The 25,210-nt window shown below is 42.9% G+C and overlaps 1 protein-coding gene and 1 long non-coding RNA gene across 7 annotated transcripts; one reads left to right on the top strand and one right to left on the bottom strand.

Annotated features, from left to right (window-relative positions):
* On the bottom strand, positions 1-20,703 carry LOC127359853 (uncharacterized). 6 transcript variants are annotated; one of them, XR_007882985.1, is made up of 5 exons: positions 20,529-20,703; positions 16,613-16,696; positions 10,037-10,238; positions 7,639-8,263; positions 1-442 (listed from the first exon to the last, which is right to left on the bottom strand). It is a non-coding gene; the product is annotated as an uncharacterized LOC127359853 (long non-coding RNA). The 6 variants fall into 6 exon arrangements; XR_007882990.1 differs by having other exon boundaries at positions 7,639-7,714; XR_007882989.1 differs by lacking the exon at positions 7,639-8,263 and having other exon boundaries at positions 20,502-20,703.
* A 330-nt stretch (positions 20,704-21,033) lies between these two features.
* sox11a (SRY-box transcription factor 11a) lies at positions 21,034-24,207 on the top strand. The gene has a single exon (XM_051394133.1). The coding sequence runs from the start codon at positions 21,234-21,236 to the stop codon at positions 22,341-22,343; it is 1,110 nt and encodes a 369-aa protein (XP_051250093.1). The 5' UTR covers positions 21,034-21,233; the 3' UTR covers positions 22,344-24,207.
* The last annotated feature ends 1,003 nt before the right edge of the window (positions 24,208-25,210 follow it).

The following is a 25,210-nucleotide window of genomic DNA, read 5'->3' as shown; positions in this document are numbered from 1 at the left end:
TGTTTTTAAGAACAGCGCTTTATAGGTTTATTTGGGCTTGCGTGAAACCAACAAAGCAGCATTTTACAAGACAAGCGTGAAGATGGAGCCATTCTGAATTGGAGATGTTAGCATAATTCAGAAGGTTCGTTCAATTTTAACTGCAAAGTCCATTGTTTCTTTGTGCCGCTCCACAATCCAAAGCAAATGAGACCAACTTGTGTGCAATTTACTCTGTTGTCACGTAGAGATGGTGAACATACCTCTCTCTCTCTCTCTTTCTGCGAGCTTTGCTGTCGCAGCAGTTGCTGTCAGTTTGAGCGGTGCCTGCCCCCAAATATAATAGGGTTTTCTTGACTGCCTCCCCAGGGATTGACTGGCGGTGAAGAATTCACCGTGGCTCATTTGGAGCAGTGCAGGGACGGGCTTCATAAAACTAGCTCCTCCATGTCTCCAGGCAGTTCTGTGGCATTCCAAAGAAGGTGTTAGTTTCACTGATAATACTTTCATGGAAAGACAGCACTTAGGTTTACCATGTTGTCCACTGTCTCTGTCTGTGGCGCATGTCACAAGGCTCAAGAAAGTGAGACAGTGGCATGTTGATGTGGGCGCCTTTTCAGAGACTGTGCTTCATGTAAATGAGGTGTCTATTAAAAGCTCTGTAGATCTCAAGCACTGATAAATGTCATTCCTACACTGCTTTTCTAAATTTCCACAAAAACTGTGATTCATCGCAGTGGTCATGATCAATTAAAAGTCTTAAATTAAAAATCTAATTTTTTCAAGTTCATTTTAAAACAATACTGACATGCTCATATATACACTGAAAGATTTATTGTTTGCTGTAATTATTTCTCCTGTCCATACTGACCATTGAGAGATCCCCCTAAAGAGATTTCAAACCTCAATATCCTCAGTCCTCATTTTGTGTAAAAATCCATTCAACTGAAGCTAATATGGGTTCAGCAGTCTGAGTTAGAGGACTGACAGAACAAGGATTTTGGTCTTTTTAGCACCAAAAATCCTCATTATGTATCTTTAACAGTGTTTCTCTGTTGAGGTGCAGTGTAGGGTTTAAGTTTGATATTAAAAAGACCAACTTACACACGTCATCGCTTACACTGACATTACATTGAGGTCAGAATTACATATATAGTGTGTTTGTATCTGGTTTTTTATCAATTTAAACACTAATTACAACTAGTATAAGCATGTATTAGACTTTTGGTTTTATTCAGAACATAGTTCCTCAGCCTTCCACATACCTAGTGTCTCACCTGGTGCGATATTTATCAAGAGCCCACTTTCACAAAATTCAAACCCACATGTTCAGGCACACAATGTGAAGCACATACACACTCATACACACACTCCTTAACCACAGGCCAGTATCTGTGGTATGAGGGGTTCTTGTTGCTAGACAGCTGCATGCCTTGGCCTCTTCACAGCGGTCGACTGAGCTCCGAGGAGCTTGACAAAGAGGCTTAAAGTCCTCCCTAAGTCTCCAGCCCCTAGGTCGTCTGCATACCCCGAGCCCAGCTCTGGAAAAGGCCTGAATGCAAGTTTAGCAGCTATGGTTACACCCCGGCAGACCCCTGCCGCCGCTCTCGCTTGCATTACCATTTTTTCCCTGGGCTGCTTCAGTCTTATAGCCCAGCAACAGGTTCCTCTGGTGCTCTCCTCTTATTTTATAACATGATGAAAGAACTGACAGACATAGAGCTGCTACTGAGGAACTCTAGTTTTTCTTCTGGGTGTATGTGTGGGTGCGCATGTGCATCTATATTTGTTTTTAAGTCTCTACCAGGCCGCATTGACGCAGTCATGTTCTGGCAGGGATTTTTATCTGCATTCTACCTCCTTGTGTTTTGTTTTGTCTTGTTTTGCTTTGCTGTAGTTTTCTTTGGTGTGAGGGAAGAGCTGCTTGCTGCAAGGTGTGTTTCTTGGCCGGTTACCTACTACGGCCTGTGACACAGCCTCTGTGGAGAGACTGGAGGGTCTATTATGGATATGGACAATAAATCATCACCCATATCCACCCTGTCTGGGGGCACAGACACAGGAGGGTAGATGAGGGTGAAGGGGACTGGCGTGCGTGCAGACCTGCAGACCCACACCATAAATGCACCACATATAGAGGCAGGAGAAGGACAAATGCAGAGGCAATGAGAAACTACTGCAGGCATTTTAAACGAGGGAGGTATGTGTATACGTGCGTGTGTGTGTGTGTACATGTGTTCTATACTGGACCAGTTTGTACCTGCGAGTGTGTGTGTGTGTGTGTGTGTGTGTGTGTGTGTGTGTGTGTGGGAGGCGGTATTCAATGTCAGCAGCTGGAAGTACTCAAGCTGCTGCTGCAGAGAGAGAGAGAGAGAGAGAGAGAGAGAGCGAGAAGAGACGCCTGTACAAGAAAGAGAGACTAAGAGAGGTACCAGCACAGGCTCCCTCTGTACAGGGCCTGAGCTCTTGCAGAGTGAAAGCCCCTATAGAAAGAAAGCAGGGTCATCTCAACAGCGCAGCGGCCTCGCGCACACAAACGCACACTCCCTCACACACACGATGGAGCAGAACAACACAAGGGCCAGCGTGAGTGCACAGCAGTCCTCCTCAGGAAGCGGGTCTTGTTTAGACTTACAGCTATGTGCAAAGAATAATAAGGACCAGGACAATGTTGGTACAGACATGCAACACTCCCCCGTCAGCCTTTTATGTCTGCAGAATCTCCCTCTTCACTCGGACAGATACTCCCTTTGTTCGATATTGTAGATGAAAGAGGATTAGGCATACCTATGTTATGGTCAGTGCCGAGGCTCCCGCCCGGCGATGCCAAAACAGTCAGATGAAAGATCTTGTGGTTTTTGAAACTCACTGCAGGTATTATGCCATGCTCCTTATGGAAGTTATTCAAGTTCACATCCTTTCTCCTTCACCCTTTTCAAACCGCTCGCTGTCTTTCCCTCTTTTTTCTTCCTTCCTTTTTTTCTGGAGAAAGGTAATGAAGGGGAACCGAGTTACTCGGCTTAGGAGTGCCAAGGCTGTGATTTTCACTGTGAAGTGTTAAAAGTTACAGTGCACAGCTGAACTTGTATATTCAAGCATTTGGCAGAGTTACAGCTCCCCAGCTAAGACACGTGTTTCAAAGTTTCAAACTTAACAGGAAAATGAACAGGTGTCTCAGACAAAGTTTCTGTTCTTCTTGGAAATATGTGTTTGTGTATGTGCGTTTGTACATGGTTATGCATCTCTCCTCTTCTTTCTGTCACATTAAAACAGGTCGTTCAAGCTCAGGGCCCCCTATTTTATTCCTTTTTACACAGATCTTCACTGTAATGGACACCGTTAGTTTTGTGAGGGGATATAGCACAGTCCTGTACTTTGTGCCTCTCCTTGACAGAAACATCAGTGAATCAGCCCAGCGATTTCAGTGGGTCATTCCAGAAGATTCTGTTACCATTCAACAAGCAGAGTGGGCCCCCAGGCTGAGGCCAGGGAGAAGCCGGGGAAATTTAGGGACACAGAGAGAGAAGTGAGCAGAAACAAACGCAGAGGCCAGAGAAGAGATGGATCGTTTTTGATCAAGTTTGAAAGAGGAAAAAACAAGGCAAGAGTGTAACTCAGAAAGCTTTAAAAAAAACACAGAGAATCAGAATGTGGCGGGGCAAGAGGAAAGATCTTGAGACAGAGAGAGGGTGTGAGAGTACTCAACTCAGTGGAAATCCTCGAGTTCATACCGTGTTCCAATCAAAGTCCATTGACCTGGCAGGCCTGTGACAAATTATCCCAGCGGCTCTACATATGACTCAATCAGCATTGCGGATAGCTTTCTGATGAGCAATAGGTCTCCTCGTATATCAGCCAAATCACCCCCTGATGACTTCATCAACACGCAGCCTACACTTCTCTAAGTGGAAGCGAAGGGAGATCTTGAAATCAACCTTACAAAAGGTACCTGTTGTCTAAAGAGCACCTTTACAACCATAGTGAACTTCATTCTTTTGTCACTTCTCTACAATAGGTAGAGACTAATGTGTGCAATGTTCAAGTCATGTACTCGACAGTCTTTCAGGAAGAATAATGCACCTTTAAACTGATAAGAATTTACCTCCTTCTGTATAAGCACAGCGACCACTGGCTGGTAAGACATAGCGGCTGTGAGGTTTAGTTTGAACCTCTGTTAGCCGTCCATTACATAATGTCTAGATTGAATGGATATTGGATGCCACCACATCAAGCAGAGTCCCATCTGCTGCTGCGGGGTAGGTACACACCAATCACACATGAGAGACAAGCCAGAGGACACCTGATATGCAGCTGAAGCCAAGTGGATGGATTTACTCTCTAGAGCCAACAGACCTAGCAGAGCTCTGAGCCATGAGTAGTGAACATCTGAAGGCCCACCTCTCCTCTTGTAATTGAAAGTGCACTCAGTAGCAGAGAAGCAAGAATGTGTATATATATCTTGCTTGAGAGATTCTCCCGGGAGGGTGTCTATGGGGCGTTTCATTTTAAGTTGCTATCTGTCACATGGGCAAACTAATCAGAGAGACAGATGAAAGGTGGGGGCCAGAGGAGGGGTCAGCTACTCAGTGATGGCTTCCTCTGATGGCTGGCTGACCCCATCACCCCTGCTAGAGGATCCTGGGTAAAGGATAAGCCATGTGTGATGATGAAACTCAGAATGCTAGCTCCTGGGGCTGTGATGACTTAACCCAACCTGCACATTGGGTCTGCATAAACTTTATACACAAATAGTCTATTTTGATTGCTTAAAACATTGTTGAGGTGTTCCCTTGTGCCCTGACAAGCAATTACATATTTGACACATTTAACCCTTGGCGCAGGTGACGATCAAGCTATTGGATTTACTGTTAAAAAGCGTACAGAAGCTAGACATTTTCATGTTTCCCATTTAGGCTTGTTTGGTGTAATGAATTTTCCATCTGCCTTCAAAGCTGGGATCTAGTCATCCATTTATACATTCATAATTGGATGTGTTGCATAAACCAGATTCCAGTGCTCAATGGAGCCTTTCATGGCACACTAATCAGACCAGACGCCACCAGACAACAGCTATATTTACTTGTATCATGTTAGAACAAGCCCCACTTGAAACAAACTACTCTTACATTTTGGATTAGGTGTCTGCGGACGGCAGCAAACAACAACAGCCTGGGTCGGGAAGTTCAGCCCCATGATCAGTTTACTGTCACAGCACCGTCTCCACATTGCCGGTCAAATGAACCACCTTATTTATACAGCTACAGCTCTGCGGCAGAGGAGCTGTAAAAAGTTAAAAGAAACCCCCCCACTGAACCAAAAGCGGATTTTCACTGCCTTTCTTCTCTGCATGGAAGCAGTATGAACTTAATGCTCAGCGGAGAGGACATTAGACTGTTTATGGTTTATTAATTGTTTCTGAGGGAGTGGCAGTCCAAGCGTGACCTGCTGTTAACTACCATATAAAATATCCACATGTTCACAACATCTGGGGGCTTCTAAGTAAACAATACAGTGAAATATACTTTCAACATATAACATTTTTTTGGCCCAAGCAGAAGGCACGTCTGCCTCTGCAGCTGCTTGGCCTTTTTAACTCCCTTAGTCGTGTCGGCACATGTCCACTGTCAGGGAGCAGTGCCAAAAACGACCACTGTGTTCAATTATATTTCCGTAATTGTGTATGGTACACATTAATCAAATCTAATAATCAGTTTTCAACAGCATATGGTTAGCAGGGCTGCGCTGTCAAGTGGAGAATATTCAGCAAAATACCTCGGTGTGCAAGTAAGTATTCTGAACTTAAAAATACATTAAGTTAAAATGTCATAATCAAGTTCATAATTACCATAAATATAATTTCAATGCCAGCTGGGGCTTACAGATGCAAACCAGCATAGTAAATAGTTGGAGGAAATGTGCGTGTGTGTGTGTGTGGCATAAAACACAGAGGTGGAATTAAAATCTGATGTCATTAAAGTGTCTGGCAGAGTATCACATTATTTACATGATGTAACCTTCCTCTGCCAGGACGTGTCACTCAGGACTCCATCTGCTGTGAGTGCAGCACAGAGCATCAAACTGTGTGTGTGTATATGTGTTTGTTTGTGTGTGTGGACACCAAGGTACTGCAGCAGGCCTCTAATACTTGACCCAAGCGATGGCCTAAAGCTGTCAGCTCCTTCCTGTGGGTAGAAGAGGACAGCTAAACAACTGATTATCTGATCCAGTCACCTACAAATACTACTGACAATACCTCGCTGCCAAGAAAAATTGGCCCAAGTGTGACAGAAGTAACATCTGTGTGTCTGTGTGTGTGTGTGTGTGTGTGTGTGTGAGTGAGTGAGTGAGTGAGTGAGTGAGTGAGAGAGAGAGAGAGAGATGAGGGGAGGGCTGCGATGCTATACATCTCATTCTGTGTCACTTTGTTTGGATCTACGGAAAAGCAGAGTGAGGTTTGTTAACAATAGATTTTGATGTATATTAAGGCAGTTCGTACAGTTCATATCTGAATTTAACCCCCGTCGACATTTCCATTAGACTGATTAAGAATTTCCAAGGATGGAGCTCCTTTTTTGCAACTGGGACCAACTCGAGTCCAGAGGCATTTATCAGTTGATTGATACTTCATCTGTCGGAGCTTTGATGTTTTCCTCATTCTTTTTTCTTTTGTATTATTCTTTCATCCTCCTGCTTTTTTTATACCCTCAGCATTAAATAGGTCCATGAATGGGCTTCTTCATTGAGAACACCTGTGCAGCAGTTAAAATAAGCAGGCCTATCTAATACCTCTACCATCCTGTGTCTATCTTTGAGCTTCTTCTGTTCCAATATAATCAAACAGGAAAGCACACGTTTCCTGTCTTTGGCCCATATGGACTGGAAGTTAACCATCAATATACGAGCACACTGCTCAAACTTTTTTTTATCCTCCTCTCCTGCTTACTCACTCTGTCTTTCTCTCTCATTGTCTCATTGTCTTTGTGAGGTATGCTTTTGTAAGTGTCTCACTCACTTTCAAGCAAAAAAAAAAAAAAGGTAACAAAGTTTGCTAGAGCTTTGAGCTTTCTCTTGATCTGAATACAAAGCTCCAAGGTTCATGTTGGTTCACGTTTGGTTTCCACTGCAGCTCAAAGAGCTAATTGTGCTCAGCAACATCACAGCGTGACACGATGACTGACTAATGCATTAGCCATCGTTGTGTTTGATAGAGACGCAAACACGCGCGCAGGATGCCCGGCGCCGCTCATAACACACCTCACCTCTTGTGATGTAGCTATGGGAGCCTTGTCGTGGCTGCTCACTTGTTTTGATGGTGGTCGGTGTCACGGCTGGTTCACATGTTGTTTTGATCCCTGCTGTCAGAGCCCAGTGAGCTCACACAGACACAGCTGGCTTGGGTGGAGCCGCTAGGGGTGCATAAGGAGTTGAAGGACATGGATCCTTGCCAACACATTTCATACATAGCGCATATCTTACAAGTGCAGCTGAGAATTAGAGACAGGGGACCCTCACCCCTCACTGCCCACCCTACCATCTGCCCGCCTGGGGCTCGGGGCTCGGTGGCTTAGCTTCCATATTACCAGGCATGACAGCCCTGCCCTCAATCAACCCCTTATACACACACACACACACACACACACACACACACACACAACACACCTTTACTTCTCGTCTCTTCTCTTTTCTTCTCTTCTCCTCTCCTCTCTTCTCCCCTCTTCTCTTCTCTTCTCCCTCACTATTTTAATGACAGGAGTATGTTAGTGTGAAACTTGCCTCTCCTTAATGTCAGTGTAAATGAGAGATTACTGGCCTTTAACAGCAGCAAAGACGGGGGACATTATTTTCCTCTCGCCATCTAATTTGGTTCTTGCTCGGAGGGGACTGCAAGGCCAGCAAAGGTTAGGTCTCTGCAACGGTGTGTGTGTGTGTGTATATGGTGGTGAATGTGTGTCAGTGTGTGGCTGAGTGTCTCAGTGGAGGTTACAGGTCTCCGAGTGGATATAATTAGAAACTTCCGTGCAGCTTTTAGAAAAATAGTCAGCTTCCCCTTGCTTGTTTTCCTTTCACCATTTATCTCTCTTCTCTGGTGACACAATCAGGGAGTTAACCGCCATGTCCATCTTTGTGTCTCAACTTGCCCCCGTTTTTTCCCCGCTGGTGTAAATCTCACATCCTGTTCCCCATCAGCCAAATAAAACAGCAGGACTGGATAAAACACATGGAGGGGAATCCCTTGAATCAGCATACATGAAGCTTCACAGAGCTTCATTCCTCCTCTTGAAGGCTGGTTAGAGGAGTGAAATATTTAGATGATTGGTACAAGAACCATGAAAAAGATTAAACAATTAAAAAAAACTAAGTGTAGGCCATATTTTGGCACCACTTCTTTGCTTAAATTAGTTATTTCCTCAGGTCATGTGTCTGAAGTTGAGTAGTAGTTTGGGGGCAGTCTATTTTGTATATCATCACTGCAATCTTTAAGATGTGATGATACTTTACACCAGGTCACTCCTGTCAACATGAAAGCCCCTATACATTTAGAAATGACAGTTATTAGTAGAAAGCTGTTGGCAGATAACTAAGAGAGAATTCTCCAGTGCCTTTCATCCTCCCACAGTCTTCTATAAATAATGGCAGGTTACTAAGGATAGGCTGAGTGACTCATACACCTTCTCCTTGCTGCCACTGGCCTGCTTCTTCTCCTATAGTTGTGACAGAGGGCTTAAGGGGCCAGAATACTTCCCAGCTTCAACCACCCCCCTCCCAACACATAGACACCTTTTCGATGTAGGATTTGGGGGGGGTTGTGTCCGACCATTTCTGTACCTTTTTCTGAAACAACATTCACACCCACTTCACACTGTGATTGGCCCAGCTGTGTGGAGGTGAGAGAGGTGCCAGGGTTTGAGATTCTCTCTCCAGCTCTTTTTTCATTCTTGGCACATCTGGGTTATTTTTTGTGTCCGAGTGTGTCGGACAAGATGTTGTACAAACCACTCTTTTTCTAGTATAACCCAGCCCTTAGAACACACACTCACTCATGCACACTCATTACGACAAAAATGCATGTACGGCTTCCCATTGTTTCCTATTGCCTGAGCCACCAGTAATCGGCTGCAGTGGATCAGCAGAGCAACAGTTTGCTCATGAAACCGACTGATGTTAAAGATCCCCACTGATCCACACACAGAGGAGAAGGGATGTTTTCTCTCACTTCCTTAGCTTCCTATTGCACTTTAATACAGCTAATTAAACATTTTAATCAAGGATAGCACTGTATTGATCCCAATCCATGCTAAGGGGGTGGTTAGTGTTAACCATACCACTCTGATTATTCCTGCTCCACTAGAGCTGTCACTCACCCTTCCCAATGATCCCATCAACTTTCCCTCCTGCCAGCGTCGAGAGAGAAGACCAGTAAAAACAATGAGTTGAAGTCATCCCCGACTTATAATTAATCTCTTGTCGACTTCTATTGACACGTCCACTCTTTGATTAAATAATTACCTAAGTGCCATAAGCCTCCGTGATTGAGTCATAATCCTGAATAAGCTGTAACCAACTATGGTCACCTCCTTCGCTACGATTAGCTCATCATTTGCTTGGCTGCCAGAGCAGCAGCTACCCCCCATCTGTTATGCTCTGGTTCTGGGACAGCAGTTTTGGGTTTCTGGAGCCTGGTAACAGGTTCTCATTTGACTCTCGGTACAGTTAAACTCACAGAGTGTGTGCAGATACAGACACGTGCGCACACATATGCCCATGTATGCAAATACATTCACACGCATGTCTGCACATTCTGACAAGTGCAGTTTCTCACATTATACTACTGCTCAAACCCACCCACAACAAACCACACACACTTCCCTTCACACATGCACTCGCAAACACATGCGTGTATACCCACCTGCCCACCCAGCACTCCCACACCTCACACATAAACAGCCTGGCATCTGTCATCGTAGGGGGGGTCACACGTACACACACACGTGCACACATGCAAACACAAACACACCCAGACACACAAACACAGTCCTGTTGTCTGCAGTGAGCATACCCTTTTGACCCTTTGACAGGTACACGGAGGATCTCAAAGTGAGAGGAGAAGGCTCAGAGCAGGTCTACAAGTCAGAGACGTGCCCTCTCCATAGGTAGCTGTCGAACTCCTCGGGGCTCCAGGGGACGGCAGTGCCTCTCCCAGGAAGCTATAACTCTCCTCTCAGGAAGTGAGGTGTGTCTGCAGCGTTATCTACATCTGTCTGGGAGAGAAGCAGGAGGACAAGAGGTCAGACAAGAATGGGACCACTTATATCATGTTTTATGTATGACGTGTGGCATGTGTTTGAATATTTACATGTGTCTGAAGGTGATGCAAATAAAGAAGAAAAAAGAGGGAGGAAGTTCAGAGAACTGTGTTTCCTTTGTCAACAAAGACTGTCTGTAAACAGTTTAGCATGATGCAATTCCAGAGCTGAGCCAGTAACACCCACAGTGCATATCATGTATTGATTGGAGCTCCACATATATAAAGGGTTTCGAAATCAGTGATCAAGTCCCTTTACACAATAGTTAATGATGTTCAAAAAACTGTTTTCTTTCTTGGCCAGACCTTTTCTGAAATATTTTTTTCATTTTGTTGCATTGGGTCATTAAAGTATTTTCCCATCTGATCATATCCTTTAAAGACAACTGTGACCTTCAAATGTGACTGATTTCAACACTTCTTTCCTACTCCTGATGGTTTCTCAAATTCCCTCTGGTCCTAGGTATGTTGAACGACCCCTGAAATAACACGTTCGAAGAATATAAATGATCAGCCCCGACAAAGTCGAGTTAAAAGCTTTGGGGGTGATCCTTGTGAACTCTTAGAACACTCCCAGGCATATAATTAAAAGGTAGTTTCTAATTTCTATGAGAGTAAATTAGCGCCTCAGCTTCATTGTAAAATCATGGCTGGTGGCACGTAGCCTGGGGAGATGGATTGAATGGATCAGAGAGGGTTGGACAGTCACTGGATAATTTTGACAATGGGGTTCGGGGGTATCATCCATCACTCAAGAGCTTACATGAAAGTTTTGACAGGTAGAGGTCATGGCAATGTGGCAGGAGCCAACAGAGATGGATGCCTTTAATTTGGGTAATGAAGAGTTAACCATCTTGGGAGAGCAAGAGGAGCGTTAAATGGGAGAGCCATCCGCCATTAAAAGAAAGTCTTATTTAATTCCTCCAACCCTAATGAAAGACATCGGAACACAATCCTTGATTGACAATGAGGCCCCAGCTGTAATTCCCTGCAGACAGTTCACTTAAGTTCCCTCCCTTGTTAATCTCAAATATAATGAATTGCAAAACTAAGGTTAAATGTGGCAGCGTGAATTCATTATCACTAATACATTAGACCATAAGATGATTTACAGTGCGGTCTCTCTCTTATTTTCATTAACGGTGAATAGCTTTGATTTAGCTAAGATTCCGCTGGCCTGTTCATCCTCACCATCAATCTCACCAGCTTGGTCATTGTCCTCCTTTATATGTGACCTCTTCGCTCCAGAATGGACCAAAGAATGAAAATGTGTAGGAGCAGACAACCTGGTGAAAAAATTATTATTCTGCTTTTTAGTGTGAGTACAAGACCCCTCTTTATCGCTTCCTCGGAAATTATATTCATCCTGAGCTGTCATTCAACTTCATCCTTGACCCTGGTCTTATTGTTGCAGGCTTAATGGTCGTGCTTTCTCCAAGATAACACTTAATGCTCCACTGTCTACCAGCAAAGGCCTGCAAAGACTATCTCACACTAAAACACCAGGGACCCTATCAGCATATTGAGCTGATAGCTATATGGACATTCAAAATGCATGTACATGTTCCCCTATCATTCATTAACCAACAGAAAGGTATCTGAAATGCATGTTTCTTTCCCAGGTATAATTCTAATACATCTGCCATGGAGTACATTGAACATAGTGTGGGCACTCTGTGGCTTGGGCAACATTCCCAGTCTATTCATATTAATGCTCGAAGGAATGTCATACATAAATCAGCGTATTACGGTTCTACACCCTTAAGGAACATGGCGTATGCCCAATTTGCCTCGCTGAAATTTGTTTATATGCACTGACTTCCTGTATCACCATTTACTTTTCTGAAATCATTGTATGTGTATGCTTCCACGTTCTTAAATCTACATTACTGTTGCGCATAAATGTGACAAATTGTAACAGTGCACTAAGTAGAGGCTGCAGCAGCTACGGTGAGTGACAGGAAGGTTATGGGCTCCTAATGACAGGGTTTTTAAAGCTATAGCTACTGCTAATTGGGGTGATGTGTCCGTCCTGTGTCCCCCCAAGACATGTCTAGCTACCAGGGATTAGCCATGATTAAGGTACTGGTCTTCCTAGTGCTTTAAGACCTTTCACAGTATTTATCCGCAATGGTCAGATTACTCCAGTGATGGACAGATAGAGATCGCGCGGGTCATGATATATCTAGGCAGTTGGTTTGAAGCGTATTACAGCCATCCTTCTAGCTAGTTTGGCTTTGAAAGTTACATATATCTCCATACGTGGTGTAGAAGGAGAGTGAATGTAATATTTATGCAATCAGCTTGTTATATAAAAGTAGTTCAGAAATAATGCCTCAGGATATTTTTCACATTTCTTGTTGAAAGAAAAAAGGGAGGCAGTTCTTACACAAAACACATTCATTGAGTGTAAAATCATTATGTTCTGTTGGCAAACAATTTAGTCTAGCATCGCACTAAGTACACAATAATGGTTCTCCCCAATTAACAAGACACTAATTATGTGTTGCTTCCTCTACAGGTTTATATGGAACACAATGTTTTATGAGCTGCCCTTTTCTTCTTCAAATACTTTCATGGTAAAACTGCAATATTTCTAGATACTGAAATGAAAGCACAGTAATAACTCTTTGATTACTTTTTCTATACTATATAAAGGAATATAAATACAGCATGCTCATTTATTGAATGTAGATTTTTATGGGTATTTTTTACATCAGGGAAACTCTGGGCACCAACTGTGAACCTCTTAGGTCATTATGCTGTTAAACATTGCAATGGTCACAGTGAATACATTTGTAAGGAAAACACATTCATATTTTAAACTATTTGTGTTAGTCAGCGTTTGAAATGATCAAAAGTGCTGAGCCTCATTCTCTTTTCCTTGTTAGGCCCATGTCTGTTCCAGAGGAACCTCTCATGTGTTTTCATTTGAGAGGAAGGCTGTGAATTTAACGGGAGCGGCAAACTCTACCTTGTTAGAATGAATTGTCATGTATGCTTGACAGACACTTATAATGAGATTAGTGTAGGGATGTATCAAAGAGGAAATGTTGGAAATAAGAGAAGAGCTAATCCGCTCACACTTTTATGACTAAATTCATTCTTTCCGCGGTTTCTCGAAACTTTGCTTTCCTTTTCATTATCTGAATTGTCTTACAGCTCTCATCTTGTAATCCTGAGCTCCTCTATTGACACTAGAACTCAGTTTAAAAAAGAGCCCATGAGACTGGAATAATAAATGGGAGATTTGTGTTCACGATATCAGATTTGTATTATTATTTTATTTGCAGGTATAGAGCCTGCTAATTTTTTTTCAAGGAGGTAGATTACTTCCATGCATTAACATAATCAGTAGAGAAAATCATACACACACATTAACATAATCAGTGTCTAATCACACTGCAATATGCAATGAGGGGTAAGAGGTTGTGACTACTGACACATACAACAATATCTAACACTTGACTTGAGCGGCCTAATATTTTTACAATAATCTAAAACTCAAAAATCCAAATGTTTAATTTGTTCACTCTGTAAAAGACACTTAACAGGCCAAAGTCTGATGAAAGCATCAAGCTTCGCCACACCTGAGTTAGTCTGTGACTGTGATTTGACACACTCATTATCAAACCTTCTATTATTGATTTCTAGATAGTTGTTAAACACTCTGCCATGCACACAGCTTAGCCTTTCTATATCCCTCAGTCTCCTCCAATGACCTTTACTGTTAAGATAGAGATAGCTCTCAGCGCATACAGAGGGTTGTGGAGGATTTGCAAAAGAGGACATTTATGAAAATCTTTCTTGAAGCCTGTCTAAGAAATCCTTAAGAGACATGAAGGAAAGGGCAGTGAGTCGGTATATGGAGAGGACATACTGAGGCTCTGATATGGATGGAATGCTGGGGAAAATACCAGTCTATATGTGCATATGTAATGCAAAGTAAAAAGGAAGTCGCAAGACTCCATTGAAGTTTTCTCCCTTTCTGTGGTGCCATTGGTCTCTCCAGACATACACTCAGAACATAAATATACTTGAGGGAAACTTTACTTGTGATTCAGCCAGCAGACAAAGGTTGATATTGAAATGACCTTCTCTATAGACTTAAGTTGGTATTTAAAGAAGTTCACATCTACATAGAAGACACTACTTTCTCTAATACTGGGCCAGTCAAAATGAATGAGTGAATGTGATGAATGATTATGGGAAATAGGTCAATGGCTATTCCGTCTGATTTCAGAATGGTGTGCAAGATCACCAGAGTCAGCCCCACAACTAAGGAAAAAAGTATGTTTTCATTCTGTCCCACATGATTTTGATTATGTTTACATAATAGCACAGTGTTTACTTGCCATGTTTTCGTCATTGTTCAGGAATAACAGTTCTTTACATCTTTTATACACATTTTTATTCTGAGACTTGTTGGTTTCTGGCTGAACAAAGCTGGCGAGGGTACAACTAATTCAGCTTCAGTTTTAGGTGGTTATTTGTCAGTATTTGTGGTTTGAGGGATTGATTTTCTTTCCCCCACTGCATTGATGAAACCCCTCCTGGGGGTTCCTCTGGGAATTCATCTTGTGCTGATAACTTTGAGCTATCTTATCTGGTCACTGTTCAAACAAGAGTGAATGCTTAGATTTGCTTCAGGTGTTTGTCTCACCATGGGTCCATTTCTTCCTGTTTTTGTTTTCAAGGTTAAAGCCTGATTGATGCTGCTGATTTTTTACAATACTGTTTTCATGCAGCCTATGACTAAATCACTTTGTTAAAAAAGTAACCCGCAAGCAATGATTGACAAGCAAGCTGTAGTATTCTGGCATTCATTTGGATAATATTTTCGAAATGAAAGGATAAAAACGGCTATTAGGAAATTACCATTGGAAATTTCGGAACATAAAAAATGTATCAGATGGTAATGGCCATAAAATAAATATGATCATTCACAGAGCTCACTGTATGACAGATACACTAAATTCTAGGAAACAACCGTCATTGCGCAACTATTATTTTAGTTTAAGACATTTTAGGGTAATTAATTAACCTTGAATGTCAATAAAAGGAAAGTGAGGAAGCCATCAAGAGAAAAAATAAAACTAACAATCCCTGACTTTAATTCAGGGTTATCCTACCTGCTAATTATAAAACCTTAAGGATGCTGCCTGAGATTTGTCCACGAGGCATGGATTCTCAATTTGTCATGCTGCTTTGAACTGTCACTATTCGACCAGTGGTGCAAAGATCATAAACCAGTAAAACTTCAGAGCACAGGATGCGACTGAGGGTGACTAAGGGGTTGCTTGTACTAGGAAAGAAGCCTCTTCTGGAAGACATTCATAGTTGCACTTTGTTTTTCACATGAAAAGTGTCAGAAATAGTTGGATAAAAAAGAGAGGGAATGGGAAGTAAAGTTTAAACGCTGGCTCCTTTCTCGCCTCCGTAAAGCTGGCCAATCATTGAGTTAAGTGAATTTTAGCTCGTCTGATTAGTTTTGGACACTTTGGCTACCAACCTACTTAATCAGAGGCTGGGAGGTGTGTTGTTGAAGAAGTTTCGGAAGCTATTAGACAAGCAGTTCTGACCGAGTATCCTGGCCCCTTAAGCACAGCACGGGCCCCTCACCCATCTAGACAGAGTGTCCTGTAGTCAACACTATCTTATCTTGTTTGAGGGCAAGCCTGGGCTGGTCTGCAGGGGAGCAGAGCCACATGGCTTCAGTGGGAAAACGTCCCATACTTCTTAGAAATCAACTGCATGAGTAAACGTGATAAAAAACATCAATTTCTCTGAGAATGATGGTGTTTTGGCTTTATGTTTGCACGCAGCAATTCAGCTTTATTGATGAACTGTTTTACCACTCCACCACCAAAAAGCCAGCCACTGTAAACAACGTCCTCCTTTAGTATTTCACTGGTAATGATGTGTAGTTTTCATCTAGGTTGTATCAACATGGTAATAATAACTTTAGGTTGGATTGACACACATTATGTTTTATAATCTTACAAACTTAACTTTCCCCTGCTCCTTCCATAGTCTCCACCAGTGTGTATGAGAGCAAGACCTGACCTGCAGCCATACAATCCATCAGCATTAGTCCTACACAGTCTCCAGACTAAACACACTCTCATTACAGTGGCTGTGAGCGCCTGGAGGGCTCTTCCTCCTCACAAGTTTATTAACACAAGACACAATGTACAATACAAAACTAGGTACACTGGACTCTTACAGTAAACACCGCTTCAATGCTGCTGGTATATAATTAAAGGATTTAAATGGCCCGAGCTTATGGGGAATGACATGGCAATATGATTACTGTAGAACACACTGTACCGTGTAAGCCAGAGTTGCTCCAGGATGATGTCATCTCCTTCAAGCCATTGCAGATTCCCGCTGCTTTGTGGGGCAGCGTCTGTGCTGTGAAGAGAGCGAGAGAGAAAAAAACAGGAACTGAGACCGGAAACTCTTCACGCTTTTTTTCTTACAGAAATCAAACAGTTGTCACCTGTATAAAGGCTGGTTATGTGTTGCCAGCTAATAAAAGCCTAATTCCCATATCTCACATTCCTAAGTGCAATAATTGCCTTAGTGACTAAAGAATTCAGTTACTTCCATCCTACACCCACACCGATCCTCGTGTCTCACATTGGCTATGCTCAAACTTTATAGTCTCCCTCAGGGTTTAATGCATGCTGGAGTGGTTGGGTGAGTGTTCCCTTGTGAGGCAGAATACCACAATTTTATTATTACTAATGCAAAGTTGGCCAAAAAAATACTTTGTATACTGTTTGGTAGTTTGAGCTCTAAAAATGCATACAATTTTAAAAACATCATCATATGTTTTGAATGTAAAATCTGTATTTGCAAAGAAACTAAATATAGCCAGTATATAAATTGAGTGGCTAGCATAAAATTGTAATTTTCCTGGAAAGTACCTCAAATGTGTGCTAAGGTACAGTACTTGAGTAAACTTATAGTTTATATAGTTGCTTTCTACCAAGAAATAGAGTAATGTTACTTTTTACTATTTAGAAAACAGTTTCCTCTCACAAACTTCAGTACAGTGCATGAATGGACAAAACCCAGAATAGTGTTTGTAAGTAGAGGGCTGTTGCAAGTGCAAGTGTACACAAGGTACCAGCAGCTTTGGCCTCTGATTGCATTTGTGTGTCTGTGTGACAAACATTCCAGCACAGTGCTCAAGCATCAGCTGTTTACATTCACGACAAGATACTCCAGTCTCAAGTATCCGCTAAGCATCGGACCTTGAGAGACAGAGGCCACATCAAGGAGGTCAACAAACAACCCGACACCCTGGAGATACATTTGCATTGAGTCGAGAATGTTAAGCAACAACCGGGCATAAAATGGCCTTGGAGGCACCAAACACTTAAGTGGTAAAACAACAACCTCCAGACTTGCTGTGAGATCCTCCTCATTGTCAAAGCTCTTCTTATCTCGAGAGAGAGAGAGAGGAAGATAGCATGATCTTTGAGGAATGAGACCGTACAGCGACAGGCAGCCAGCGAAACAAATTCTGGGCCAGCTGACATAGCTCATTTTAGTATCATCTCACAAGTTCAGACAACGAAATGGGTTGCAGTAACTGGCTACAAACGTACAAACTATAAATCTTAAGATTCATAAGCTGATATTAGGTTTCACCTCCAGCCACAGTCTGGATAGAAAGGACTTTAAGTCTGTATGGAAAGAGACAAGGGTGGCTTTATCTTATACTTGCAAACTGCTGGAACTTGTTACATAAATTCTATGCATATCACTGGATTACCATTAAGTGACTCCACTATATGGGCTAGAAAAACACCAATTCACTGCATGGCAATAAACATTGTAACCTGAGCACACAGGATACTCGAAAATGTGTCAGTCAAGTGAAAAGTTAATTTGCGTTTTTATGTGCTACCAAAACAACCCCCCTTTCCTCACCACTGCTTTTAGCCCACCACGCCGACACCCCCTCCCCTTCTTTAGCCATTGTGAAGCCATCAGATAGCGGTTTCCAGAAGTCCACACCTGTCTCAGGGCTATGCAGAGGAGATGGATCCATGCATTTTGAGCATCAGATAGCCTCTAGCCAGGGTTAGTATTGATCTAACGCTTCACTGGCCCTTTGTGAGAGCAGCAGCTGCTTTGGGGGGCTTTTAGATAAGCAATGCAAAGGGAATTGTTTCTCCTGAAACCCTCTTTCAATGTTCCTACATGAAAACCATCACTTAATTCAACACTCCATCGCTCTGGAATAAAATGTCCTCTCCCTTGACACGAAAAGCCGCAAATAAGCATTAAAACATCTGCCTTTGGGGTATTGGAAAGTGCGTGGTATTAGAAATCACACAGTGATAATGCAGCTCTCTGGATTTTCACTGTTTAATCATATGTAATCTCTAGAGTGAAAATGAAATGAAAACACAACATGTTTCAGTATCCCACAACTCTCTCTCCCTCTCTCTTCACTATCACCACAACCCAGTCACTGAATGAGGCAGTTGGCGTGGGGTGGGAGGGAGGGGAGAGGGGGTATATTGCTGCTGCATCTGTGTGAGGCAGACATGGCGATGAGACCCTCCCTAAGATGACTCATAGGCTGTATGGGCTGACACCAGCACCTCATTCACAGCCAATAATGAGCCATGCTAATGAGCAGGACAGCCACCCTGCATGCTCATCATTAAGCAGCCCTGTGATTCATGTCCAGCATGAAACCATCATATGAAGAGATAAGGCTGGCTGGAGCGGTCTAGGATGAGATATGTAGGACAAATCACAAAAAAAAAAAATGTTTCAAGCGCAATACTGCAGGCAAGGCTAGAATTTTGTATGATATGACCGATCAATGTGTCTGAAAGGAATAAGTGCTCTTTTGGCAAATCAGAACAGAATAATAGTGTTGTTTAGCTCTCTTTTACGTCTTTCGTGTGCTGCATATGAGGACAATTTCCTAGAATTCCACACAGATATGCAGTCAATATGTGCTGGCAAATTGCCCCCATATATGATACCATGCTATCAGTTAATTTGAAATAACCTCCTCTACCAACGTCTGCACTGATCTGATCAAAAACCACTCAAATGAATCCATCAGGGGAAAAAAAACACGCTGACAGTAAAACATGCAAGTGCATGCGCCAACCTCCTGAGACTCCTGCTCCGACACATATATCTGATAAGGCTTAATCAGCACAGGGTGGTCATGATAAAGCATTTCAGCCCTATCTCTGTCTGAGAGAGAGACACACAGACAGTGGGTTGCCTCTCCACGGGTGGAGAGGCAGGAGCCCCTCCATCTCTCAGTGTTTCTCCCTCAAAATGCCCCAGTCTCCTTAGCTCTGTCTTTCCCCCTGTGTGCCTCTTTTTCTCTTTCTGTCTCCCTGATTCTCTCTCTCTCTCTCTCTCTCTCTCTCTCTCTCTCTCTCTCTCTCTCTCGTGTTTTTTTTCTCTCTCTCTCTCTCTCTCTCTCTCTCTCTCTCTCTCTCTCTCTCTCTCTCTCTCTCTCTCTGTGGAGACACTTCTTAAGCCCCAGCTGGGGAAAATACGGTGGCTTGGTGGGGGGAGGGTTTCAAAAGGGTAAGTGATTGCCCTCTAGGGGACAAAACAGAGAGAAAAAAGCAGGACGCCTTATCGCCCCAGCCTCCAATAGTACTGCTGGCTACCACCCAGAGCCAGGGAGGAGGAGGGCGGAGGGGGTGCAGGAGACGCCAGCTAGATGCTACACTGCCTCTTGACACAGCAAACTCAGCAGGGAGCCTGGCTGGCTGTATGGGCTCAACTCGAGGCTGCACAGCCAAATGTTGCCATCTGAATGAGTGCTATTGCTTTGCTTGCATGCTTTATACTACACTACATGAGCATTAATCCACTTGGATGAGAAATCATAGCACGTGTTTGTACTTTATGATTCTGTTTCATTTATGATAAGGGCTTTTTATATATGGAAACGTTATCACAATTAAATAAATGATTTGTGTGTACGCCTGGAGCAAAACTCTCATCAATCATGGGTCCATGGGATGCTGCAGATGTGTTTTGGGTGCTCACACACTACAAACAAGACCTGTAAAGCAGAATGTACTACTGACCTATTTTCTTCATTCAAATACAGACATGGGAACAAACAGGAAAAAAATAAGGAAAAAATGTGCCAAGAGTTTGCTACTTAGACATATCCATGAAATGTATGAGGTTATACTAAAGTTAATGATACCATCGAGTCTTCCTCTAAAGCCATTACCGGCTGCTAAAATGCATCCGTCTACAGCAGGCAGGCAGTCAGGCAGGCGCACCGACGCATCCAGGCGCCTGCAACAGTGTCCAAGCGCCACCTTCAGTATCCAACCTAAGGGAGGAGAAAATAAGCAAATAATCACACAGCCTACATATTTTTCCCTCCAGACACATCTGCAAAGGGCAGCTGTCTGTCTGGAGAATAACCTCCCCTCTTACGTGTTTTTCTCCCTTCACTTTTAAAATTAGGGAATAGACCTTAGTCTTATGTGCGCTCTGGTGCGTGATGCGCATCTCAGGAGCGCATAGTGCTAACTGTGTGTTTAATATGCCTGTCTCGCCCGGCGTGTAGCCCCAGACACTGTGTACCACAAATCCCAACCTCCACTCCAATGAGAGCTCGGGAGGGGAGGAGGAATAAAAGGGTTAAGGGGAGTCTTGTATGGAGTCTGCTGGGCGGAGTGGAAGGGACGTGATTGGATGGCTGTCTGTGACGCAGTAGAAATGAAAAACCTGACAACTAGTTAAGAAGGCAGTTTGTAACTCTGGAAAAAGAGTGCAGAGCTTGAGACATACATTAACGCAGTGGACGAGGACGAACCGGCGCGAACAGAGAGAGCTGAGCCGTCTTTGGCAAAAAAAAAAAAAAAAAAGGGGGCTGATAGAGACACTGCAGCGTCCCGGACACAAAGTGACTTGAAACAGAAGGACAATGGTGCAGCACACAGACAACAGCGAGACGGACGGGAGCATGTCCAGGGAGGCTACCGATTCCGAGGAGAGTGAATTTATGGCATGCAGCCCCGTGGCGATAAACCCGGACTGGTGCAAGACAGCCACCGGTCACATCAAAAGACCCATGAATGCATTTATGGTCTGGTCCAAAATCGAGAGGAGAAAGATTATGGAGCAGTCGCCCGACATGCACAACGCGGAGATTTCCAAGCGCCTTGGGAAGAGATGGAAGATGCTCAAGGACAGCGAAAAGATCCCGTTTATCAGAGAGGCCGAGAGGCTGCGGCTAAAACACATGGCCGACTACCCAGACTACAAGTACAGACCCAAGAAAAAACCAAAGCTCGACAGTTCAAAATCATCAGCGCCGTCTCCGGAGAAGTGCGGCAAAATTGCAAAGACTCCCAGCAAGAAGTGTTCAAAGATAAAGACTAAGAGCGGCTCCAAGTCCTCTCACCACGGCTACGGGGAGGACTGCGTGTTTCCCAGCTTAAAAGTTACAAAGACTGTGAAAAGTGAGCTCACCGACGAGGACGACGACGACGAGTACGAGGAGGACTACCGGATGGGGATTAAGACAGAGGACGTGGAGCGCCTGAGGCCGTACAATGTAGCCAAAGTTCCCGCGAGCCCAACTTTGAGCTCCTCGGCCGAGTCCGAGGGCACGAGCATGTACGAAGAAGTGCGGAACAACAACAGACTCTTTTACAATATCAAAAACATTACCAAGCAGAGCACATTGCACGCTGCCTCTGTCTCACCAGCATCCTCCAGGTCGGTTTCCACATCCTCCTCCTCCTCCTCTTCCTCTTCTTCCTCCAGCAGCTCCTCTTCCGGCGAGGACGCGGACGATTTGCTCTTTGACTTTAGTTTAAATTTCGCCCCCAGCGCCCCTGGCACGGAGCTGGGCAACCCCAATTCAGGAAACCTCTCCCTGTCTCTTGTGGATAAGGACCTGGACTCGTTCAGCGAGGGCAGCCTGGGCTCTCACTTTGAATTCCCAGACTATTGCACGCCAGAACTCAGTGAGATGATTGCCGGGGACTGGCTGGAGGCGAACTTTTCCGACCTGGTCTTCACATACTGAACTGACAAAAAAAAAAAAACGTTCCTCTAGTAATAACAGAGAAGGGAGAAAGTAAATTATATATGTGTCCTGGTCAAGTTGTCCCTATGCCCTGCCTCCTGTGGGTTTTTTCCTGAAGGGTCCTGGAGGGGAGGTGGAGGACCAGGCGGCGAGGTGAGGTTTGAGGAATGAGATGCTTATGAAGCTGGTAGCAAAAAAAAAAAAAGCAAAGTCTGCAGACGTTTTTTTCTGGCAGCATGACAGGGTTTTATGGATTTTTTCCTCCCGTAGGTCTGCATTTACTGTTCAGCTTAAACGGACCACCAAAAGGGAAAAATACGTGAACTTCTATGCATCTTATCCTCTTAAAAACAAAACAAAAAAAACTGCAGGGAGCTGAAACGGACTGTGGACTGACTCAAAGCAAATCTGTGAACTGACAATTGTTCAGGATGTTACTTTACAACGGTTTATGTAATTTCTAAATGCCGCAAATGTTTGTTTGTTTTTTGTAACTGATTCAGTTTACCTCCTGGTTTGGAAAATCAAGCAGCCTAAACCTCTGCAGAATACAGGTGTGGAGGAAACATTTTGATACATAACAGACCTCATCTTTTTAAAAGAAAAAGTAAGATATTTTCAGGCATATTTTTGTACAGTTAAAAGGGAATGTTCTTACTGTGCTTTCAGTGAGTTTCAGGCACTTCTTCCCTTTATCATTTGTTTTTAGCATGCAAGGGAGTCCTGGTTTTAAGGATTAAGTTAAATTAAGACTTGCATCAAAAATGCCTTGTGATTTCAAACTAGGTTTTGTACAGTTGTAGAGCAGATTTGTTGAGTATTTGTAGACGATACAATGGCATCATGGGGAACACATACCTCAGAGCTGGAACTAGTTTCAAGATTGTATATGTACTGTAATATAGTAAAGTTAGGAGTTTATGTATATCATACTCGTGATATGTGGATGGGTCCCAATCGCAGGTGTGAAACTGGATTTTGGTATTTTTTATGGCACATACTGTTTTTCCCCCCTCTCATTTTTTTGTGCAATATATACTCTTAAGATACAGACCATCAACAATTGTAGCAAGTGATGGAAAAACAGACTTGTGCACTGTCAACATCATTTCATGTTATGATGCTGAAGCCTGTCCAGGCAGAAAAATAAACAAATCAGCTGGAACTGATACAAAACAATATAATATGGCCTCATGGTGTGATGCATACTATATAAACAGATTAATACCACAATTTGAATGTTATTTGACTCATAAGGATAATGGGCATATCTGACACCAAACAGCTTGAATCTGAAAATTAGGGAAAAGGAGTTCTGCAAAAAAAAGGGGCATAGTCTGATACAGTGGTGGTCTGGCATTAGTTTAACAAGCAAGCAAAAAAGAACATTCCATAGTCCTGTTTCATGAAATGAAACTTTATTTTAAAACTGAAGACTGCCTTCTTTTTTTAAAACATTAACCATAAACCTGTATTTTTTATTTCTTGCACTTAAAAAAAAGCAGATATTGTTTATTTTTATGTGGGTCTTCTTACATATGAAGTCTGTTTGATAAAAAGGTTTTGGAATATGACCTAATTATACGCCAAGACATTTTGTTGGAAGTTCTAGGCAGTAGTTACTTCACATTCCAAGTGTGAATCTGTCTTTGACTCATCTTTTAATAAATAAGTACCTACCACCATCGACTGTCCTTTCAGTTTGTGAATATATGTACACAAATGTGTTATTTGTTGCGTTTGAAAAGGATGTGATGACAGAATGATGCCTATTTTGTATGTAGGCGGATACTCTGAAATGGATGGGCTCAAACTAACATGTGAATTCACATTTAATAAAAAGGAAAAAAAGGAAACTTTTAAACTGCAGTGTTGAGGTGCTTTACTGTTCCTGTTCTTAAAATGTGCTGTTTTTGCTGAACTTTCTCTCTCGACACCTCCCTTAAAATGGACACTGCGGCTTTAAGAAATTGAATTGCCCGCTTGCCTGCGCTGAGCGATGTGATTGGTGGGCTTGGTGGTCCCCTTGGAGACGGTGCTGGAAACAGGAGCTGCTCCTCCTGTGTGGGAGCTCTCTGTCTGTCTGGCTTCCATTCAGAAAAGTAGCACTCTGCCCAGCGCAGAACGGCTTGAAAGCTGTGCGAACCGAGGGCTGGAAAAAACGTCTAAATGTGACATATGTCCACTCAGGGATAAACAATGACTCTTATTCCCGACAGATACTGTTTAATCTCTTAGAAATGGAGGGTCTTTTACAGAAACATAATTCACATGTGAGATTAAACTTTTCTCTAAAAGGCCAAAATCCACAACTCCCTCATGTCACTAGTTTAATGTGTGTGAGAACAGGGGTAGTAGGTCAGCGTGAATTGTATTTATGGCTTAAAATAATTATTCCAGTGGTTGTCAGTTGTTGTCCTCGAGTACTACAGCTTTTCTCTCTCATCACTTAGTGTTGATTTCTACCCTAAATAAAAGTAAATAGCTGGTAGGACACGAAGCAAGCAGGGATGTGGTACTGGATGACAAGGACTGAGAACCCCTGAAGTAGTCCAAATAAAAACATAAGTAGGAGTAAGTAGAAGTAGGAGAAAATAAAGGGTGGAAAAAAGAATGAATGGTATACCTTCCATCCAGTAATATAATCATGATACTACCTGATTGTGCACCACCAGAGCTGATTATGTTATTGTTCAGACTGAGCAACAAGGATGTTGTCATCGTCAGAACTGCGGCTACTTAATGTAAGCACTCTAATATGAAAGTTGCTTATTAGAAAAAATGAACAACAGTACAACATACATATATGATGTCATATAAAATACAATTAGTACAACAAACCATTAATTTAAAGTAGTAACATCTTA

The sequence above is a fragment of the Dicentrarchus labrax genome, unplaced genomic scaffold (genome assembly GCF_905237075.1).
Source record: "Dicentrarchus labrax unplaced genomic scaffold, dlabrax2021, whole genome shotgun sequence".
Taxonomy (NCBI): domain Eukaryota; kingdom Metazoa; phylum Chordata; class Actinopteri; family Moronidae; genus Dicentrarchus; species Dicentrarchus labrax.
Note: the sequence above shows the minus strand (reverse complement) of the source record. Positions and strands in the feature narration are given on the sequence as shown.

What these genes read in the sequence shown, in the direction of transcription:
- sox11a (XM_051394133.1), top strand. Translation starts at nt 21,234, where the DNA reads ATGGTGCAGCACACAGACAACAGCGAGACGGACGGGAGCATGTCCAGG.